Source organism: Protopterus annectens, chromosome 1.part0, assembly GCF_019279795.1.
Source record: "Protopterus annectens isolate FY-2018-M chromosome 1.part0, PAN1.0, whole genome shotgun sequence".
In the NCBI taxonomy this organism is placed as follows: Eukaryota; Metazoa; Chordata; order Ceratodontiformes; family Protopteridae; genus Protopterus; species Protopterus annectens.
The window spans coordinates 1,053,993,519-1,054,011,561 of NC_056725.1; the positions used below are offsets into that span (position 1 = coordinate 1,053,993,519).

General features: G+C 37.6%; 1 protein-coding gene across 1 annotated transcript; it reads left to right on the forward strand.

The window, feature by feature from the left end:
- Positions 1-755: 755 nt before the first annotated feature.
- Positions 756-1,337, forward strand: MSGN1 (mesogenin 1). The gene has a single exon (XM_044068666.1). It carries the CDS (start codon positions 756-758, stop codon positions 1,335-1,337), a length of 582 nt encoding a protein of 193 aa, XP_043924601.1.
- Positions 1,338-18,043: the final 16,706 nt, after the last annotated feature.

Consider the following 18,043-nt stretch of genomic DNA (forward strand, 5'->3'; position numbering starts at 1 on the left):
AATCTGCGAGAGTTTCAGGGGGTCAGACATAGATCATACTCATGCAGATCATGCCCATAGCCTTCTAGGTTAAACTGCTATATTACTCAGATAATTTTTGATGTCAATACATTATTTCATTAACTTGTTTAGATTACATTCCGCTCACTGACTACATTCAACTGATTAGTTTATAAACAGCATTTAAAAAGGATGAGCATCTTAAAATAGTAATATGGTTGAATGGTGTGCAGTGACAAAAGACGGAAATCTAGATGTGATTTAGGGCACAAAAAATTGTAACATGCATTTTAAAGCTGAATACTACAGCTGTGTTCACAAATGTACTATACTTTTATAATGTGAAAATAAAAGCATTCTGACCTAAGGATTCCTGCTACCTTCTTTTCTTTTGTTTTTCATTTTTTCTGTTATTTTATTCTGTACTGGGCAATACCATTTTAGCTTGAATTGCGCTTTCTCTTTTAGTTGAGCTTGATTTGCACTGAATTAGAAGTCCAATACAATTAGAGTTACAAAGAGTCTCCAGCTAAATCATGCTAATAAAAATTAACAAGTGCCTTTTCCTGTTACTTTTCACACATTGGATTCTTTTGAAGCCTCTTACATGTTTCAGCAAAGGAAAATCAGCATCCTGATTGTGACTTCAGACTGTCTATAAAGAGAGCCAACTTGTTGCCAGCTGGCTAGTATCACACTGTCCCTTTAGTTAGTGCTCTGAAACAGGAGTGGAGCAGGGCTGTGGAGGTGGCAGTATGGAGGGTTTACAAGACCTAATGCCTGACATGCAGGAAAGATGTCAGCATATGGCTCTGGCATTTCCATCAATGGAGCAGTCGGCCTGGATCTGGGAAACTGATGATGGTGGAACCTCTGAGTCTGGGTCAGCAGCACCGCTCTCTCAGAGTGGCTCTTCTCCTTCTTCCACTTGCTCAGACTCGTTAACAGAATGCTGCTTCACTTTGGCACAATTGAAAAGAGCACCTAAGGAAATAGCAGCCAACAGGCTGCTTCAGCAACCACATAATCTCCTGCAGACTTCTTGTATGCCTCAGAAAAACAGGAACTCAGGCAGAAATCTACAAGGGAACAATTTACCAGGAAACGCAGACTATTCTCAGACAATAGCAAAACCCAGAATGTCTCAAGATAAACGAAGGAAGGCAAGCGAAAGAGAGAAGCACAGGATGAGGGCCCTAGCTAATGCCTTGAACACTTTGCGGAGTTACCTGCCTTCTGCTTATAACCATGATGGGCAGCCATTGACCAAGATCCAGACTCTAAGGTGCACTATTCAGTATATACTGGAACTTTCCAATCGCTTGAACTCTGCTTAAAAGTGAAAACACCTGGTAGTAAGAAGCCCTAAAACTCAGGGAATTTTACAGCCATCAGTTTCCCCTCAGAGTGCAGCAGCTTTGCTGCCCTGTGACAGCCCAAACAGGGATACAGGTGGCCTTTGTTACTTCACTGTGAAAAGACTATACACTTTTTTTCTCATTAGAAGCTTGATGGAGTACAGTTGCATCCTAAAGAGCTAGAAAAAACATGCATCAGGAATACTGATATGTAAGAGTGCCATACTTCTTTGTGTATATGTTTGTACAGATATGTATGTGTTCTTATATGAGGATAACCAAAAAGATTGTTCCATTAATGGAGTGAGTGACACTTTTTTCTCATTTAAGGATAAGACATTCAAAAACTGTGAACATTTATTTGTCATCTGAATTTGTAAAGACTTGTAAATTACAAGATAAGACCCTGAAGTACGGCACACAGTTCGGCACAGAAAGATCATGGTATGTACTTGTTTTGGGAATGACAGATTAATTTTGGAAATGTAAATAGCCAACACTACTATCACACACTCTGTAAATTACTATGAACAGTTCTATTTGTAGAAACGTACTGACTGCTCTGACTTACTGTGTTTGAAAACACAGCATCTAATGGCTCTGCAGCTTACTTGCAATACCTACTGTTTTTATCTGTTGCTTTGAGCAAGTACATATATAAAAAAAAAAAAACACAGGCTATGTCCTGTTCTTGTGTGCCTTCCTCTGTAGGGCACTCCATGCTGCCAAAACCTGCTGATATAGAATCGGTACCACTGGATTTTATTAACAGTAATTTGACCATTACTGTAACAAAGACATAACAGCTGGTTGTAGCAGGGGCAGAACTCTTAAGAGAAGTCACTAGCTTCTAGAAAAATGTACTCAGCAATAAATGTAAAGGAATTATTAACTACTGATCATGTATAACATGAGTGGTTTAAAATTGAAATAAAATATCTTAAATGAACTTTAAAACATAATGCTATAATTGCAGAAAAAAGTGTACCACACAAATGATACATTAAACTAAATATTTTAATGGACTCAAGTTTCACTTGCTTCCATAACTATTAAATGTGCTGACTTGCCTCATAATTTTGTCTTTTCCCTGAAAAATATTTGATTTTATGGTAAGTTATGGAGAATGCATTCAATAATGGTAAGTGTTAAAGTTTTGTACACCTTACTGTTCAGATATTGCATGTTGATGAACAACCTGTTTGCTCTGTTAACATTTTAAGTGAATTAGATTAATATTTAAAAATATTTCCTGATTATGGTCCTTCATGTTTCCTTTATTTTGACTTTGTCTAGAATTATTCAGCAAAAAATGTGGCGAGTTATTCCTGGTTTTATGTCTAAAGATAGAAGAGCACTCAAATGGCTTTACCATATTTGCTTCCGTTGTATAAAGGTGAATGTTTTGTACAATATAAAAATTACAACTAATGTAAATGTAATCTAGAGCTGCAGCAACAGCCAGGTAACATTGACAGCTTTGGATCAGGACTCTTACTTTATAAGGTACTGTCGCAAATTCAGAATATGCTTATATTTTAAAAGGCAGACACTGCTTAAGGCAAGCATTCGGATAAGATGGGTGAGCTCAGAGTTATGGTTACAGCTGCTTTAGTTACACACTCCACAATCATACACTGCTTCAAGAAATGGTGGAATGGATAATAAATGACAACTAACTATGTCTTATGTTTTACTTCTGTATAATACTGATTTTCTGAATAACTGTACTCCATTGTAAGAAATATGTCATGATTTATGCTGACCAAAACTGTCAGCCATTTACTCATTCTCTTCAGCTTGTTCTCTCTATTGATCTATCTACATAAAATGATAACATGCAAGAAAATGTTACACACACTCTGATATATATATATATATATATATATATATATATATATATATATATATATATATATATAATGTATACAAGGATATGAGCAAGTAGTATTGATGGATCTGGCTTTGTACTGTATTAAGCTAAATACAACAATAATAAAATGCAATTCTTTAAGTACTGTTTATTTAATATATCTTTTTTTTTTATTGACTGTATTTTGCGGCATATACAGTTATTGAAAAGAGAAAAGAACATTTTGTGAAACATACCTAGAATGGGCAGTAGTGTCTTTGCATCAGGCCTGTATTTTTAAAGGGGTACCTATTCATTCTTTGCATTTAAAAGTGGCAACGTTTACTTTTAAAACAGCACTGCTAGCTAAGTAGTAAGCAGATATGAACATCTTATTTTAGTATGTGGGTGCATGACTTCAAAGCTATTATTTGCTGTCAACATTCATAGCCACATTTATTAAACTTTTAATTGATATCCCAAACTGCTGTAGAGAATATGACTGAAAAATAAAGTATACAGTAGTTTGCTTTCATTTGAGCTTTTCAAAGACTCTGCTAGTTATTTTCAGATACTGCAGCAATATACTTACTGGTGAGGTAGAAGAGGAAGAAGGAAGAGAAGAAAGCATCCTACCCAGGACAATGTATACTGTATCATCAGTGGGAGGTAATAGGTAAGCAGACAATATTTATAATCTAGTGCAATAAGACCAAGGCAGACAGACAGACAGACAGATGGAACACCCTAACAACAACTGTGTGCACAACAGGACTCTGGTACATAATACTTTTGATGGCAAAATAACCAAAAATTTTATTATGGTAGTATTGCCACTTAGACCATCTTATTTTACCTACTTTTCACTTAACATATCTAAAAATAAACAACAGAAAAAAGAATAATTTTCTTATGAAAAAATATGAATTACAAGGAACTAAGCCTGAAAACAGTTTGTCTGGATCAATGCTCTAACCTGGTTAGCAAATGGTAAAACAAATAAACAAATGCCTAAAAATAAAGCCCTGTGTTACTTTGTCAGTGCTTGGTATTTATTGCCTGCTGCATTATTTGATCTTTTTAACATTTTTTGCTAAAATGTCCTTTGATATTACAAGCTATTGTTTTGTTTCATCATGCCTGCAGATGATGTCTGTTGGCAAAAAAAAAATCTGTGCTTTGTTAAATGGTTGGAATATAAATCCTGCAGAGTGAATTGCAGTCTGAAATACTATAAGGATTCTACGAGAATATCAAGTGCAATATGGAATGCTATAAAGACACTATGGGACTATCACTGACATTAAAGGAAAGGACAATGGAGCACATGAAGTGCAAAAGGGATGCAAACAATGGGAATGATATGACGTACCACATGACCATTTAATTATTATTTTGTCAGTGAGTCAAGAAAATGTAATAGACTGTTGAGTCATAGTATAGAGGGGTATGGAAAAAAAAACACTACAGTGAGGTTCCCTGGTCTGTTTTGCTTCTTTTCTCCACAATTTTTCCAAGTTTCCCTTCCCTCTAGTGTAACCAAGCTGAAACTATTCCATCTGGATTTTCCATCTCTACCTCCTACCATCATCTTACATTCAAGTGTTCTTCTTTATGGCATTTTGGAAATGTGCACTCAACAAATTATAACTTTGTATTATATCTTTATTTAAAAAAAAAAACATGAGAAAACAGGTAAAGTACTTGCCATTTTCATTTCAGTGTGTATATATATATATATATATATATATATATATATATATATATATATAAAACCTTTTAGAACAAAATACTGCAACACACAGAATTTAACAGCAGTGTAGAATATGTGACTATTTAGAACATTTTAAGAGACAGAATAATTTCTTTTGAATTTACTAAATCATGTTGCTGAAATAAATCATCATATTGTGCAGGGTAAAAAAATTACATTTCTTAACCAGGTAAACCCCAATGAACTGCAGTAGCCTCTTTTGAGGGCTGATGTAGAAGCAATGGCTAGGGTTAATTCACTTATTACGAGAATCACAGTAAACAAATGCAGACTGTGGGAATCAAACCCAGGAATTCTGCATGGCCTAGTTCTAGCAGCACATTATCATAAACATCTGTGTCAAATTAAAAGACAATCCTCTGTTGTAAAAGTCAAGACTGTGCATACTGAAGCAAGTTTGTGTACACATAATCATGTTTCTATGCTTCTTCCCTTTCCCATAGCCAGCTAGGTTCCCATTATAAGCTGTGTTTATGGTTACCTTTATTGACCGAGTGCTTGTGGTACGCCACTTCTAATTACATCACTGTACCCAAAAAGGAACACATTTATTTTCCTTTCAATTACTTTTGCTAGAGAACCATAGGAGATTTTATATATCAGTGGTCAGCAGTTCATTAAAGTATATATTCTGTCAGGAATAATTGTAAGCATGTGATAACCTGATGGTAACCTGCACCAAAAAGCAAACAAACAGCATGCAGTCATGTCTCAAAGTGAGACATTTTTTGTGGAAATGTAATATTGCAGAATACACCATATCCACAACCAGTAAAAGAAAAGGCTGGACTTCCCTGTGTTGTTGAAATAAAAGCTAACTTTTTATAGAATACGAGTTGTTTCTGTTGTTTTTCTGTGATTTTAAGGTACTTCAGAGAGAAATTAATTGTTTTATGCAACTATTAGAGGAAACAGGAAATATTACTTTTTGCACTAAAATCTCAGAACCCGTTACCATTTTTCATATTTTTGTAGGGTGCAATTGCTCAGACAGGGACTGTCCTGAGTAAAGAGGTATAGTCGGTAACCCAAAGGCTAACTACAATTCATCCATACAAGATGCATGATAAATTCTGAACTTGCAAATTATAAAAGCTGCAGAGCAGACATGAGTGAAATTATAGGAAAGAAAAAATATATATGAACAACCTACTTATAATTTTTGAACATTTCATGGTTACTACAACTATAGTTTGAAAGCTTGTACACTTTTCTTTGTGTTTCCTTGTTTTTACTGCATAGTGCATAGGTTTAGGTATTTTAGCATGCACGCACGCATGCACACACGCAGACACACACACACACACACACACATACACAGACACACACAAGTGAATAAATAGAACTGCCTTATTTCTATCTGCCTGTGTAATACCAAATTCTCCCTTTATTTGGGCACAGAGTAACTTCTTGTAGTCTGCTTTGTGTGTTCAGTGCTCTGTCTGTGGAAACAATTTTGCAGGACATGCTTATTCATGTTTTCTGAAGCACAGATATTTCCCCATGTCCAAAATGCCACCCACTTTTTCTTCATATATCTCTTTTGATAACTGACAAACCCCTTTGGACCTGACATATGTCCTTGATATATTTCATATTATGCATATTAAGGTCCTTTTGTTTCTTGTAGTCTGCATTCTGCAGTGAACACATGCACAGTAAAATGTAAATTAGCTATATAATGTAAAAAATCAGAATGTGTAAAATGTTATAAAAACAAGGGACCTTCAAAAACACTGAGAATTTTCTGTTTGATTTCTACAAATTCCTGCTAGTGAGTACTCCAGACCTACAGACAGCTGTCAATGAGTGCATACTTCAGATATGTTTTTTAAAATAGGTTGGTGTTCAGACATGTTTACTAAGAGTCTAGTTGTGGCATAATGGTTAAAGTGTTTACACCACAAGTACAGGGTTTGATTCTCACCTGTGAAAGGAAAATTGTCTAGGCTCAAAATGGTCTGCAAGGACAGCTAGCCTACTACTTACCTATGGCTTTCTACAGCAGTACAGCTATGATTATTATTCATTTGGGTTCAGGACCAGCCAGTTCTGTAACATCCCGTTACAAATGTGCTGGGAAGTTTTTAACTGTTAAAACAGGTCTTTGCATTTACTCAGATGTTGCAATGGTTTTAGGGAGCTGTTTCTGAAAGTAGATTAGTGTTTACCAGATCAGATATCTGTCAGTTGTCCAGATTTTTGCCTTATATGTTTGGTCTGTTTCTCATAAAATTTGTTTTTCTGACAAATCTTTAAAGACTGAAGTCACTAAATAATGACAGACATTTGAGTTTCTGACTTCACACACTTCAGAAAATGTCTGCTAATACAAAACCTGTTATTCCAGCAACTGTCTAAGTTTATAAGAACAATATTTAAAACCTGTACCCAATTCTGGGCCTTTGTCTCTCTATCTTCCATTATTTTTGGCTTTGTAGAAATATCTTTCCTTCAGAGTTTGAAAGGTATGCAGATGACTCACTCAAGAATATGGTACAGGAGCAGAAACACTTGACAATCTGTAAAAATTAAATAAGTACTGTATTCAAAATCAGAGGCAGGAAATTGTTAAGTTCATAAAGTACTCTAAGGTTTATTGGGCATAAACAATAGACATCAAATTATGCGGTGTTTACTTACATGCATGCCTATAGGGCTGCACAATAATTGCTGTTTCAAACAGGAAAAAAATTACGTGACATATTTCAATATGAAGAGGTTAACATACTGTTTATTAACTTGTTTTTCTTACTAGGGTTTATTTTAGCAAGTGTGTCTGAAGACACATGTTCTAACATAACAAAGAAATAGAAGTGATGATATTTGCATGTTATACAAAGATGACAGTAACTGCAGAAAGTAGAGGCTAGTGTCATGCCTCAGAAAAATATTGTTCTGAGAAGGTGAGTCTTAGTAGCACATAAAAGTACACATATGACCCAGACCTAACAATCTAGTGTGGCTATTAACTGTAATTATACCAAGAATAGAAAGAAACTTGTACAGGTGCACTGAAAAGATCTGCTGTGTACTTATGCCATATTAAAAGGTAGGCCTTATGTCAGATGCTCATTTATTGACATTAAAATGACTTGTTGCCCCTTTGCTTACAGAAAAGATGCTGTGATCTTGTTGACATTTATGAACATTATTTGTTTCTTTGTTTATTTTGACAGCATATTTATCCAGATTTGGCCAGTAATCTAATAACCCATGTTTTAGTAGACAGAGTATATAGAGCACACTGACTACATTACACAGCTGTATCATATTAATAGCACCCAATACAATGTGCACAGTATGCAGCCATACAGGAATATAGCTTCTGTGCTGCATTCTATGCAGAAATGACTAAAATACCTTTCTATTAGCCAATAAAAAGAAACAAGCTAAAAGTAAAACTCTAGAATTGCAAAGCAGAACAGTCAAGTACAATCTATTAAGTAGACTGCATGGAAGGGTACAGAAAATATGCAAGAGGGAGCTGGAATTTACTGGAGAAACTTGGCAAATAAACCAAGGTACTGGGAGCAATAACTAGGGAGAGACAGTTAAATGAGTGAGAAGAGGCCAAGAAGAAGTTTGGACTGCAGGTTAGAGATTACCTTCACTACAGGGATTAATAGGCAAAGAGAAAGGGATGGGTGTCCTAAGTGAAACAACTGTTCCTGAGTCCAGAACAGAAGCAGATATTATAAAAGGGATAATCAGTAGGGCTTTAAAATATTACATGATATTTATAAAAATCAATCAGAGGAGGCAAGAGAAGAGAGACTGGAAAGTCAGCTTATCAGGGAACAATAGAAATACATCTGTGTGGTTCCCAAGCATGCAACAAAGTCCAGAAAGTTAAAGATTTTTGCATGGAAGTGTTTACAAAGTTTTTTCTATACCCCAAGCAGACGTCAGAGAAATTTTCCTCAGTTAGATGTCTAGATAAATAGCAAATGCTGGAGATGTGAGAGGAAAGAGAGATGTAATTGGAAGCATGTGCTCTGGGAATGTTGGCAGATTTTAAAAAATTCCTTACAGTGTGTTTTGTCAGAAATGTTGGGGAACAAGTCATTATAGTTAAAAATGATTATTTTGAGTTCAAACATACCTCTGAATTGCCTAGACATTGTAATTCAAAGATTTATATAAAGTCAGAGTGGTGAATATTAAAAAGTTAACTTGTATAGTCTGAAAAAAATGTTTCTGTGGTTTGTATTTTTTGTATTAATATACATGTACATTTGTCATTATTTTAGTTGTGATTGATAAATATTTATAAAAATGCATTTATTTATTAACGGGGTATGTGAAGGGATTCATTTAGTTATACTCTTTTCTGCAACAACCCAGGCCAAAAGGGCAAGGTTAAGTACAGAATATATGCCCAGTTTGGGTTACCCAATGAACCGGCATGTTTTTAGGGATGTGAAGAAAACCAAAGTACCTAGAGAAAATCCACACAGACAGTGGAATAACATGCAACTCCCTATTCAGTGATCAGAGGTGCGAGACAGGAAAATTAGCCTCTGAATTGCTATGTTGTCTGACTAGTGCTTGAAATATGGCAGGAAAACACACACACACACACACACACACACACACACACACACACACACACACACACACACACACTAAGCTATGAAGTATGACCAGACAGCTCAAATCTCCCTATTTTGGAGGAACATTCCTATCTTCAGGCCTGATTTACCCCTGCCCATATTTTTGGAAGTATCTTCCTGTTTCTAGGATTGATTTACATCTTCACATAATTTTCTGAATTCCCCTTAATCACATGTGGTTTTTAAAGCTGTCTAGTACACAGAAAACCATAGTTCATGACCAACATACTAGTAGCACCAGTAAGTTAAAGAAATTATTACATTGTCTTTTTGATAATGTGATTATATTTTTTCATCAGTTTTTTTAATGTGTACTGAGTAGTATCCACATTCCTACTCAAAACAGGAAGAGTTGTGTGTGATTTGATATTCAAATTTATGCTAATTAGATGTCCAGATTTTAATCTGGATTTTCCTACTTTTCAATGGTCTTTGTTGCTGTTTTCAATCTACAGATTGAAAAGATATGAGAAAGTACAGTTGCGTAAGTAAAACTTACCATAACAGTAGATGTTCGAATGATCACTGCTGCAGTAGCCCAAGCTATAAAGGTTGTATTCTGTCAAAGATGTAACAGCCAGCCAGATTCCAAAGCTTCAGGGTTCCTTCTGCACACCTAAACTGTCAGGCAGCTTGAGCTGAGCTGACTAAAAGACAAATTTTGGACATGAAGACCTGCAGAACTTGCACGTGACAAAATATTCACTCCTCTGAGTCTTTTGAGGATCTTCGGTTGACTTGTGCTTTCCCTTGCTGGGCAGATATGTTCCCTTTGGGGAGAAAAAAAATCCATTTTCTTGATTGTGTTGAAGTTTTTCTGCTTTCCTCTTCAGGAAAGTTATTTTAAAGCTAGGAGAGTTGTGTATTAATGGACTGTCTTGAGACGGCAACATATTGTTAAATGGCGTGCTAGTTTTTTTCTGTCAGCTTAAAAGTGGTGTAAAATAAGTGAAAACATTTTTTCTGTGGAGAAATTGTGTTTATTTTACTTTTGTGGGGCTGCCATAGAGTTTCAAAGTGCTTTTTACTGTGTTTTTCTGTCAAAAAAAAAACTTTTGTAGACTGGTAGCATTTACCAGCAATTGCTGCTTTTTCCCCCAGGAATGAGGCATTTTCTGCTTGACCATGGAACAGACTTTTGGTTCTTCTTTCATCTGCAAAAAATAAAAATTAAGCAAAGAGCCTTTGCCACCACAGCAGGTTAACCATATGCCTCAGCCATAGGTGGGTGAGTCTGCTTTGGCCATTTTTTTGTACCTCAGACCACTGATAGTTTACCCTGGATCCCTCTGATGTAGCACCTACAGCCACTATGGACCAGGGGTTAGCCATGTCCTCTGCAACTATTGGGGTCCCCTCAGTGGGGAAGGGAGAATCACTCTTGTTGGTCCTGGGAAAGGGAACACGGAAGGTTTTCCTGTTATGCCAGAATGTTGTGCCCATCCCTAGGGAAACTGTTGCCATTAGTAACTGGTTAACCTCATTTTTCCTGTGGGAACAAAAAAAAAAACAAAACAGAAAGCCAAGCATGTATCTACTCCTCTTCTATTTTCTTTGGATAGGAGTAGTTTACTGGTTCTGGCTCAGGGTTTAATTCAGGCTAGCAGAAAGATCTTGAAAGAATGTGAGTTTAAAATTGATACCTTTTCATGTCTTGTCATGAGTTAGGTCTGCAATTTTTATATATATGCATGTAAACTCAAGTTATCCATATTTCAACTCATTACAGTCTAGTGATGCCTCTGTGTTTCTGTAGCTACATCCTACCATCACCTCCAGGCATTTAATATATCCTGCTCATATCTGCATCAATAATTCCAAACCCAGTGCTGCTTCGTTGTTGTCTATGGATAGGAATGCTTCTGTATTTTGAGGCTTCTACACTGTTAGTTTTTTCAGTCCTGGCACCAGTGCGCCTTCCAGGATTGGGCTCTTTTTTATTCTGGGTCTTGTGCACCTAGCTATATTTTTTAATTTTTTGACCTACGTCTGTCCATGATATATGCTATATAAATATAATCTATATATCAGTGTTGCCTTGGTGAGAGTTTGTAAAAAACAGGGTCTACCTCGTGAAGGTACTCACCAAGATTTGAGAATTAATTCACTTTCAGCACTACAACTCTCCTTTGCTTGTTGACTTTTCATCTCTCCATTCAGACCAATGTGACAGATGTCACAGAAAGGTAGGCTACAGCAGCCAAATTAATGCAAGTTCACATTTACAATGTAGCAACACATAGCTGCATCTCACACTCATCTGTCATGAAAAGGGCAGTGTACAGGCCACCAGATAGCCCAATGAGGGGCTGCACAGCAAAGCGCCTACCCAGTTCATCATATACATGAGGAGAAAAGGTGGAGATAGGGAAGTAGTAAAGGGGAGAACAGCAAGCAAAGAAAAACACACTAGGATAGGTAGAAGGTATGAAAGGTGGGAGGAAAGGTAAGACAACAGGAGCAGACAGACAAACACATAACACAGACTCGACAGAGGCAGTAGATGCACAAAAGCTCAGGAGGAAAATAGATGGGTAGAGAAATGTAGAGAGTGAACAAGCAATGCTAATGAGGGTTGGAAAACCAATAGGGAATGGTGAATGAACCATAACAGAGAGAGTGCATCAGGATGGGGATAGGATAGGGTCCTGGCATAAGTCAACTGAGTAGCTAATACTGTAGGTTAGCTGTTCCTCTGTTGACACAGTCAGTGAGACCTGCTAGTCGTGAGACTTCTCAAGCTATGCCAGAAGGTACTGTACACCACTGAAGCAGGGATTTAGTTGCTGGCACACTTCCACAGCCACTAGCCTCTGCAAATGACATTTGGAGATCAGTAGAGACCATCTTGGACTATTTCATGACAGGAGCCTTCACCCTCCCTCCTCAGAAGTAGCCACAGAGAGCACTAGTGACACCTGCAGGTGGCCTCCAGCAGAGGGCCACCATCCTCCTGTTGTGAGACAGACTTGAGGACCACTGGCAACCTCACATCAGAGGTATTGGATGACACAGCCTTGAGGTGACTGTGGCCTCTCCTCCTCTTTTTCCACAGCCACAATGCTCAGCTCCAGTATCTTGACTCTACTTCTTCTTCTTGTACTTTCCTGTCTAGCTGCGTATCATACAAAGCTCACAAACAATGTTTATCTGCACTCTCATACTTATACACCTGCTGTCCACATACAGCACTCTTTTACATCCACATCTCCTCTTCATTTTTTCAAACTTTCATACAATAATGGAAATCATATTAAATTCCTAACAATTTCATCATCCAGTAACTGGGAATAAAACATAGACACAACGCCAAACTTTTAATCCCCCTATCTGTCTTATAGCCAACACCTGTAGCTATCAAGTGACATCCTCCACAATCTTTGTTGTTCCACACTTCTCACCCATCCCACTCTCAGGACATGAATGATAATCCACAGTCATATTCTACCCCAGGCCTACTCCTACACCATATAAGCTACAAAAACTTTTGTAATAAAATTCCTGAACTTCTTCCTTGGCTAGCTATCCACTCCCCAGATGTCCTGGTTGTAACTGAAACTTGGTTCAAGCCTATTATAAGAAACAAACAAACAAACAAAATAAAAATCCCACCCTCAGATTATAATATCTTGAGAAAGGATAGGCCAGACAAAAGAGCTGGTGACATTGCAATAATCTATACAAACCCTATTGCACTCTCCTCTACAAACAATCTCTCTCCTCCTTCAACAATGCTTATTACATTTTCCTTCAGCAATATTTATCACATTCTTTTGTATTAATGACTGCAAAAGCATCTGCATAGTTACCACCTACCTTCCCCCAGGGAATAGCAACCCCACAGGAGAAGACTTACTGTCCTGGCTCATCACTAACATAAACCAAGAAACCATTATTCTAGGTGGTGTAAATAGAGACTGGACAAACAAAAGCAATTCTCGCCACTAACACTATTAATCTCTACTGCATATTTATTTATTTGTCTTTGTTCACCAGGAAAGTCTGAGTGGGTATTACCCATTTTCAGGGGAGACCTGGGTAGAAAAGCTCTATTTGCTTACATTGCATTATACTAAGGTCCAGTAAAACTCAGAGTAGTTGCCTTTCTATTTACAATTATACACAAACAGTAGTTACATTAACACATTCTAAGATTTTATAGATGTGGAAGTTATTAAAGAGAAGGCCCAAGTGCAGCTCAGTGAACTGTACAGGCAAAGGTTATGTCTAAAAATTGTTTTGTCATTTCAGTGAGAGTTGAAAATATTCTGTTTAAGGTGAGTATTTGGAGAACATCATATGGTGAACACAAAGTCTCAACCTTGTGATGAGCATGTGCAGAACCAGGATTGGTTAAGATGTTGTTTAAGAAGTGGTTTAAAACTATTGTTTATTGGAGAGTTTTATTTGTGTGAGGATACCATTACAGGTCATGTACCACACCATTCTAAACTCCTCTAGGCTAATATAAGTCCACCACCCTCTGTATTTACCAATAAGTAATGTCAGCTCTAATTTTCTCAACCATTCTGCATACTTATCTGTCACTGATCTTGCTCAAAGCTATCCTACATACCCTGTTTAACTTCGGCTCCCACCCTTGTTCTTATGTGCTATGCATGACTGCCTACAGAATTGTCTACCATATCATTCATTTGCCCTACATTTTTAAGAACACTGTTGCCAGTTAATATTTAATTGTAAAATACTCTCAGTGTTCTTGTATGGTTATTTTTTATTTTATTGTATAATATTCTCATTTCATTATATATGGAGCTTTTCTCCCTGGCCTCTGTCAAAAAAGGCCAAGTACTGCTCAGCCAGATTTTCCTGGATAACAAATGCAAGTTTATAAATAAATAAATACAACTGGGCGTGCAGTAGGACAACACACTGGGAAAGATTAACTATAAGCATATGCTACAAACACATTTTCAGCTGTAGAGTGGACTAGCCCAGATGCCATACATACTCTGCTACCAGGGGGAGACACTAACTCCTGAGTCTGGCTGTGGGGTGCAGAGAGATGGAGGCCTGACTGCAACCCATGTGATGTGGTTCAATTAGAGGCACCAACACTGGAGAAGCAAAGTGGAGGGCATGAGTGAAGGGGCTTGGTCCAGTCACTACTCCTGGGTGTGTGGGGGTGTGGGAAAGGCAGTATATACTTGGGGCACACAGAACAGGTGTGATTTCCTTGGTGGAGACTGAGCAAACTACCTGCTATGTTTCAGATTTGATGGGCAGAGCAGCTTGATGGCAATCTCCCTTGGGGAAAGAAATAAATGTCCATCAAAGACAGTCCATTGCATGCTCCCTTCCCTTGCACAGCTGAGTGTTTGCAGCAAAATAATGCTGTTAAATAAAAAACTTTCAAACTATCCCTGATGGCTGCCAAATGATGACTCCTCTCAGCTGAATCTTACCTCAGTGAAGGGGAAAGGAATGGATCAATTTCTGAGGAAGGGCAGATGATCTGCAGGCAGTGAAGGTAAGCAAACAAAAAAAAAAACTCTTTCTGCAACACCAAAACATATCCAGCAGTTTTTTTGACCCTGGGAAAACAAAATATTCAGTCTTTATTATGCATGTACATCTGATAGAAAACTATGGTACTCAAAAAAAAAAATATTACAGTACATTTCAGGCTTCGTCTTGTAAATCACTGTTTCCCACTGATGAAGCAGGTTAGGGTGGCACAACTTCAGATTACAGTATGGATGCCAGCACTGCTAACCAATAAGGATGATGGCAGAGGAATCACTCATGATCTCAGCAAGCTCATTTCTGTTCAGAATTACCTTTTCATATCTCCCTGATATGACCTTTGAATCAGTATCATATCCCCAATAGTGTTCTCTGGTTTCAGGAGAGAAAAATTCTAGTTCCTCTAGTATTTGATCTATTTCATTTCTCCCCATCCCGAGGACCTTTCTGGTAGATTTCCTCTGAATTTCTTTGCAGTAGCTCAAGGGATAGTTTTCCTTATAAGGCTCCCATATAATACTCAGAACGTGTTCTGACCAGGGCCCTATGGAATAGAAGCATTACCTCCTTGCTTCTGAAATCCTTTACCTGATGATACACTCTGTTATTCTGTTTGCTGCTGTAACAACTGTCTCCTGTTTGTCCATTCCAGGTATGGTCAATACACCGTATCATTTTTCTGCTCCGCTGTCACTAAATTGTCTCCACCCAGTTGATAGACCACATCAACCCTGGTGTGAACTTAAGTAAATACAGTACTTTGCATTTGTTTGCACTAAATCTCAACTGCCACTTTTCTGTCACCTTCTTCAGCCTTTCTTTGTCCTTTGCTTTACTCCCCCCCCCCCGCTATACCTATCATTAATCATAAGCAAAAAGGTTGTTCCTGTAATGTAGTCCTTCAGCTATATCTAAGAAGTCATACTGAAGAGCACTGGACCAAGACAGATGCCTGGGGTACCCTACTAGTTATGTCTCTAACATCTGACACTGTCACACACACACACACACACCACAACCCCCTTTGCCCTACCAGTCCTTCAAGTAGCTCTCCAGTTCCTTAGTCTTATTCCTACATCCAGTTCTTTCAGTTTTCCTATCAGCATACTATGTGCAACAGAGTCAAAGACCTTTCTGATGTTCACGTAAACAATGTCTGCCGATACAACCCTTTCAAGTTTTCCTGTATTTATATGATTGACAGTTCCTTCTGGGCATGAACCCATATTGGTTGCTGTTCTGGAGATTGTTATTCTCTAGAAATGCTAGCAGCCCTCCCTTTGTAATTGTCTTTGTGAATTTACATGCCCCTGTTGTTGAGTTGTCAGGCCTGTAGTTCCCCATGTAGTTTCCCATTTTTTTCTGCATCATCACTTGTACACAGGTGTGAAAAATTGCTGTTTTCTAGTCCTCTGGTATTTCTACCCTAGCATGTGATCTGTTAAAAGATCTCAATCATGGAGTCTCCCAACATATTGGTCAGATTTCTGTGGATGCTAAGAGGTAGCCCATCTGATCCTTCTGCTTTATTCTGCCTAAGGATAGCATGTCACTCATGCAGCTGCTCCCTCTCTATTCTGGTTCCCCCTCCTGGCATGGCTTCTTTGTCTTGCATTTGTTTATAAAGAATGAAGCAAAGTATTCATCCAGAGACTTACCTTTTCTACAGTCTTCTGCAATCACCCTCCCATCTTTGCTCAGCCTATCCAGTTCATCTCCACCCTTCGTTATTTCCTCCTATGTACCTGAAATAACGCTGCCCCTTGCTTCTCTTTGATACATTCTTCTAATTCTCTTTCAATTTCAGACTTTAACTGCCCTTAACATTTTTGTTGCCTTTTTGTCAGCCCCTTTGTACTATACATTTCTACATTGCCACACACTCTTTTTCACTTCTTATAGGCCTCACTGCTAAACTTAATTGGTGTCCTTTCATTCATATGAAGTCACGTGGGCCTTCTTCTTCTTTTGCCGCTTTCTCAAGTCCCTGTACACAGTCTTGAGTACCCAATGCCTGATCCATTCCCATTGCTTGTTTACTCCTATAGTTTGTTCTCTATCTCCTAACTCATCCTTGACAACCTCCCTCAGCACAGCACAATTCACACTTCTGAAATCCCACACCACTGTCCTTTTATTTTTTACCCTCATGCTCTAAACCACTCAATGGCATTATCACTTATGCCTACCACTGCCTTATCCTGGATGTTCATTACATCATCTGCAATGGTTAGGACGACTTGAAGAATTCTAGCCCTTCTGGTACAGTCCAGTACTAGCTGGCTGAACTCTTCATGGTCAAAGACTTCAATCAACTCTTGCTCCCCCTATACCCTTGTGCTTGGAATATCCCAGTCTGCTCTTGGCAGATTCAGATCCACATAAGTATTGCTGTTTTCCTTCTGCCCCACACTTTATTTTCATCTCCATATCTACTTGAACTTTTTCTGGAAACTTTATATATTGGCTATGTGCCCAGTATTTGGAAAGAAGAATTTATGACTGCATTGTTTAAGGATGGGGATATATCGAAAGCAGTGAATTACAGACTGATTAGTTTAGCACTTTGGGAAAATGTTTTGAAAGAGTGATAATAAACCTGATGACAGATGTATTGAAGATTAATTAATTATTAATATTAATCAGGATATAACTCAATGATTTGTATCAGGAAGATCATGTGTAACAAACCTAGTGGGTTTTTATAACTGTATTTGCGATGCCTTGGATGGTAGATTGTCTGTGGCTGTGGTATGTTTGGATATGGCTCAAGCTTTCAATGCACTTCAGCATAAAGCTATTGTGAATTCAATGGTAAATAACAATGTTAATGATTATTTAATTAGATGGGTGGGTAATTGACTTCAATGGTGATAATGTAGAGTAAAGATTGGAGATAATTTCTATAATTTGAGTTTAATTAATATTGGAGTCACACAGGTTCATTGCTGGGTCC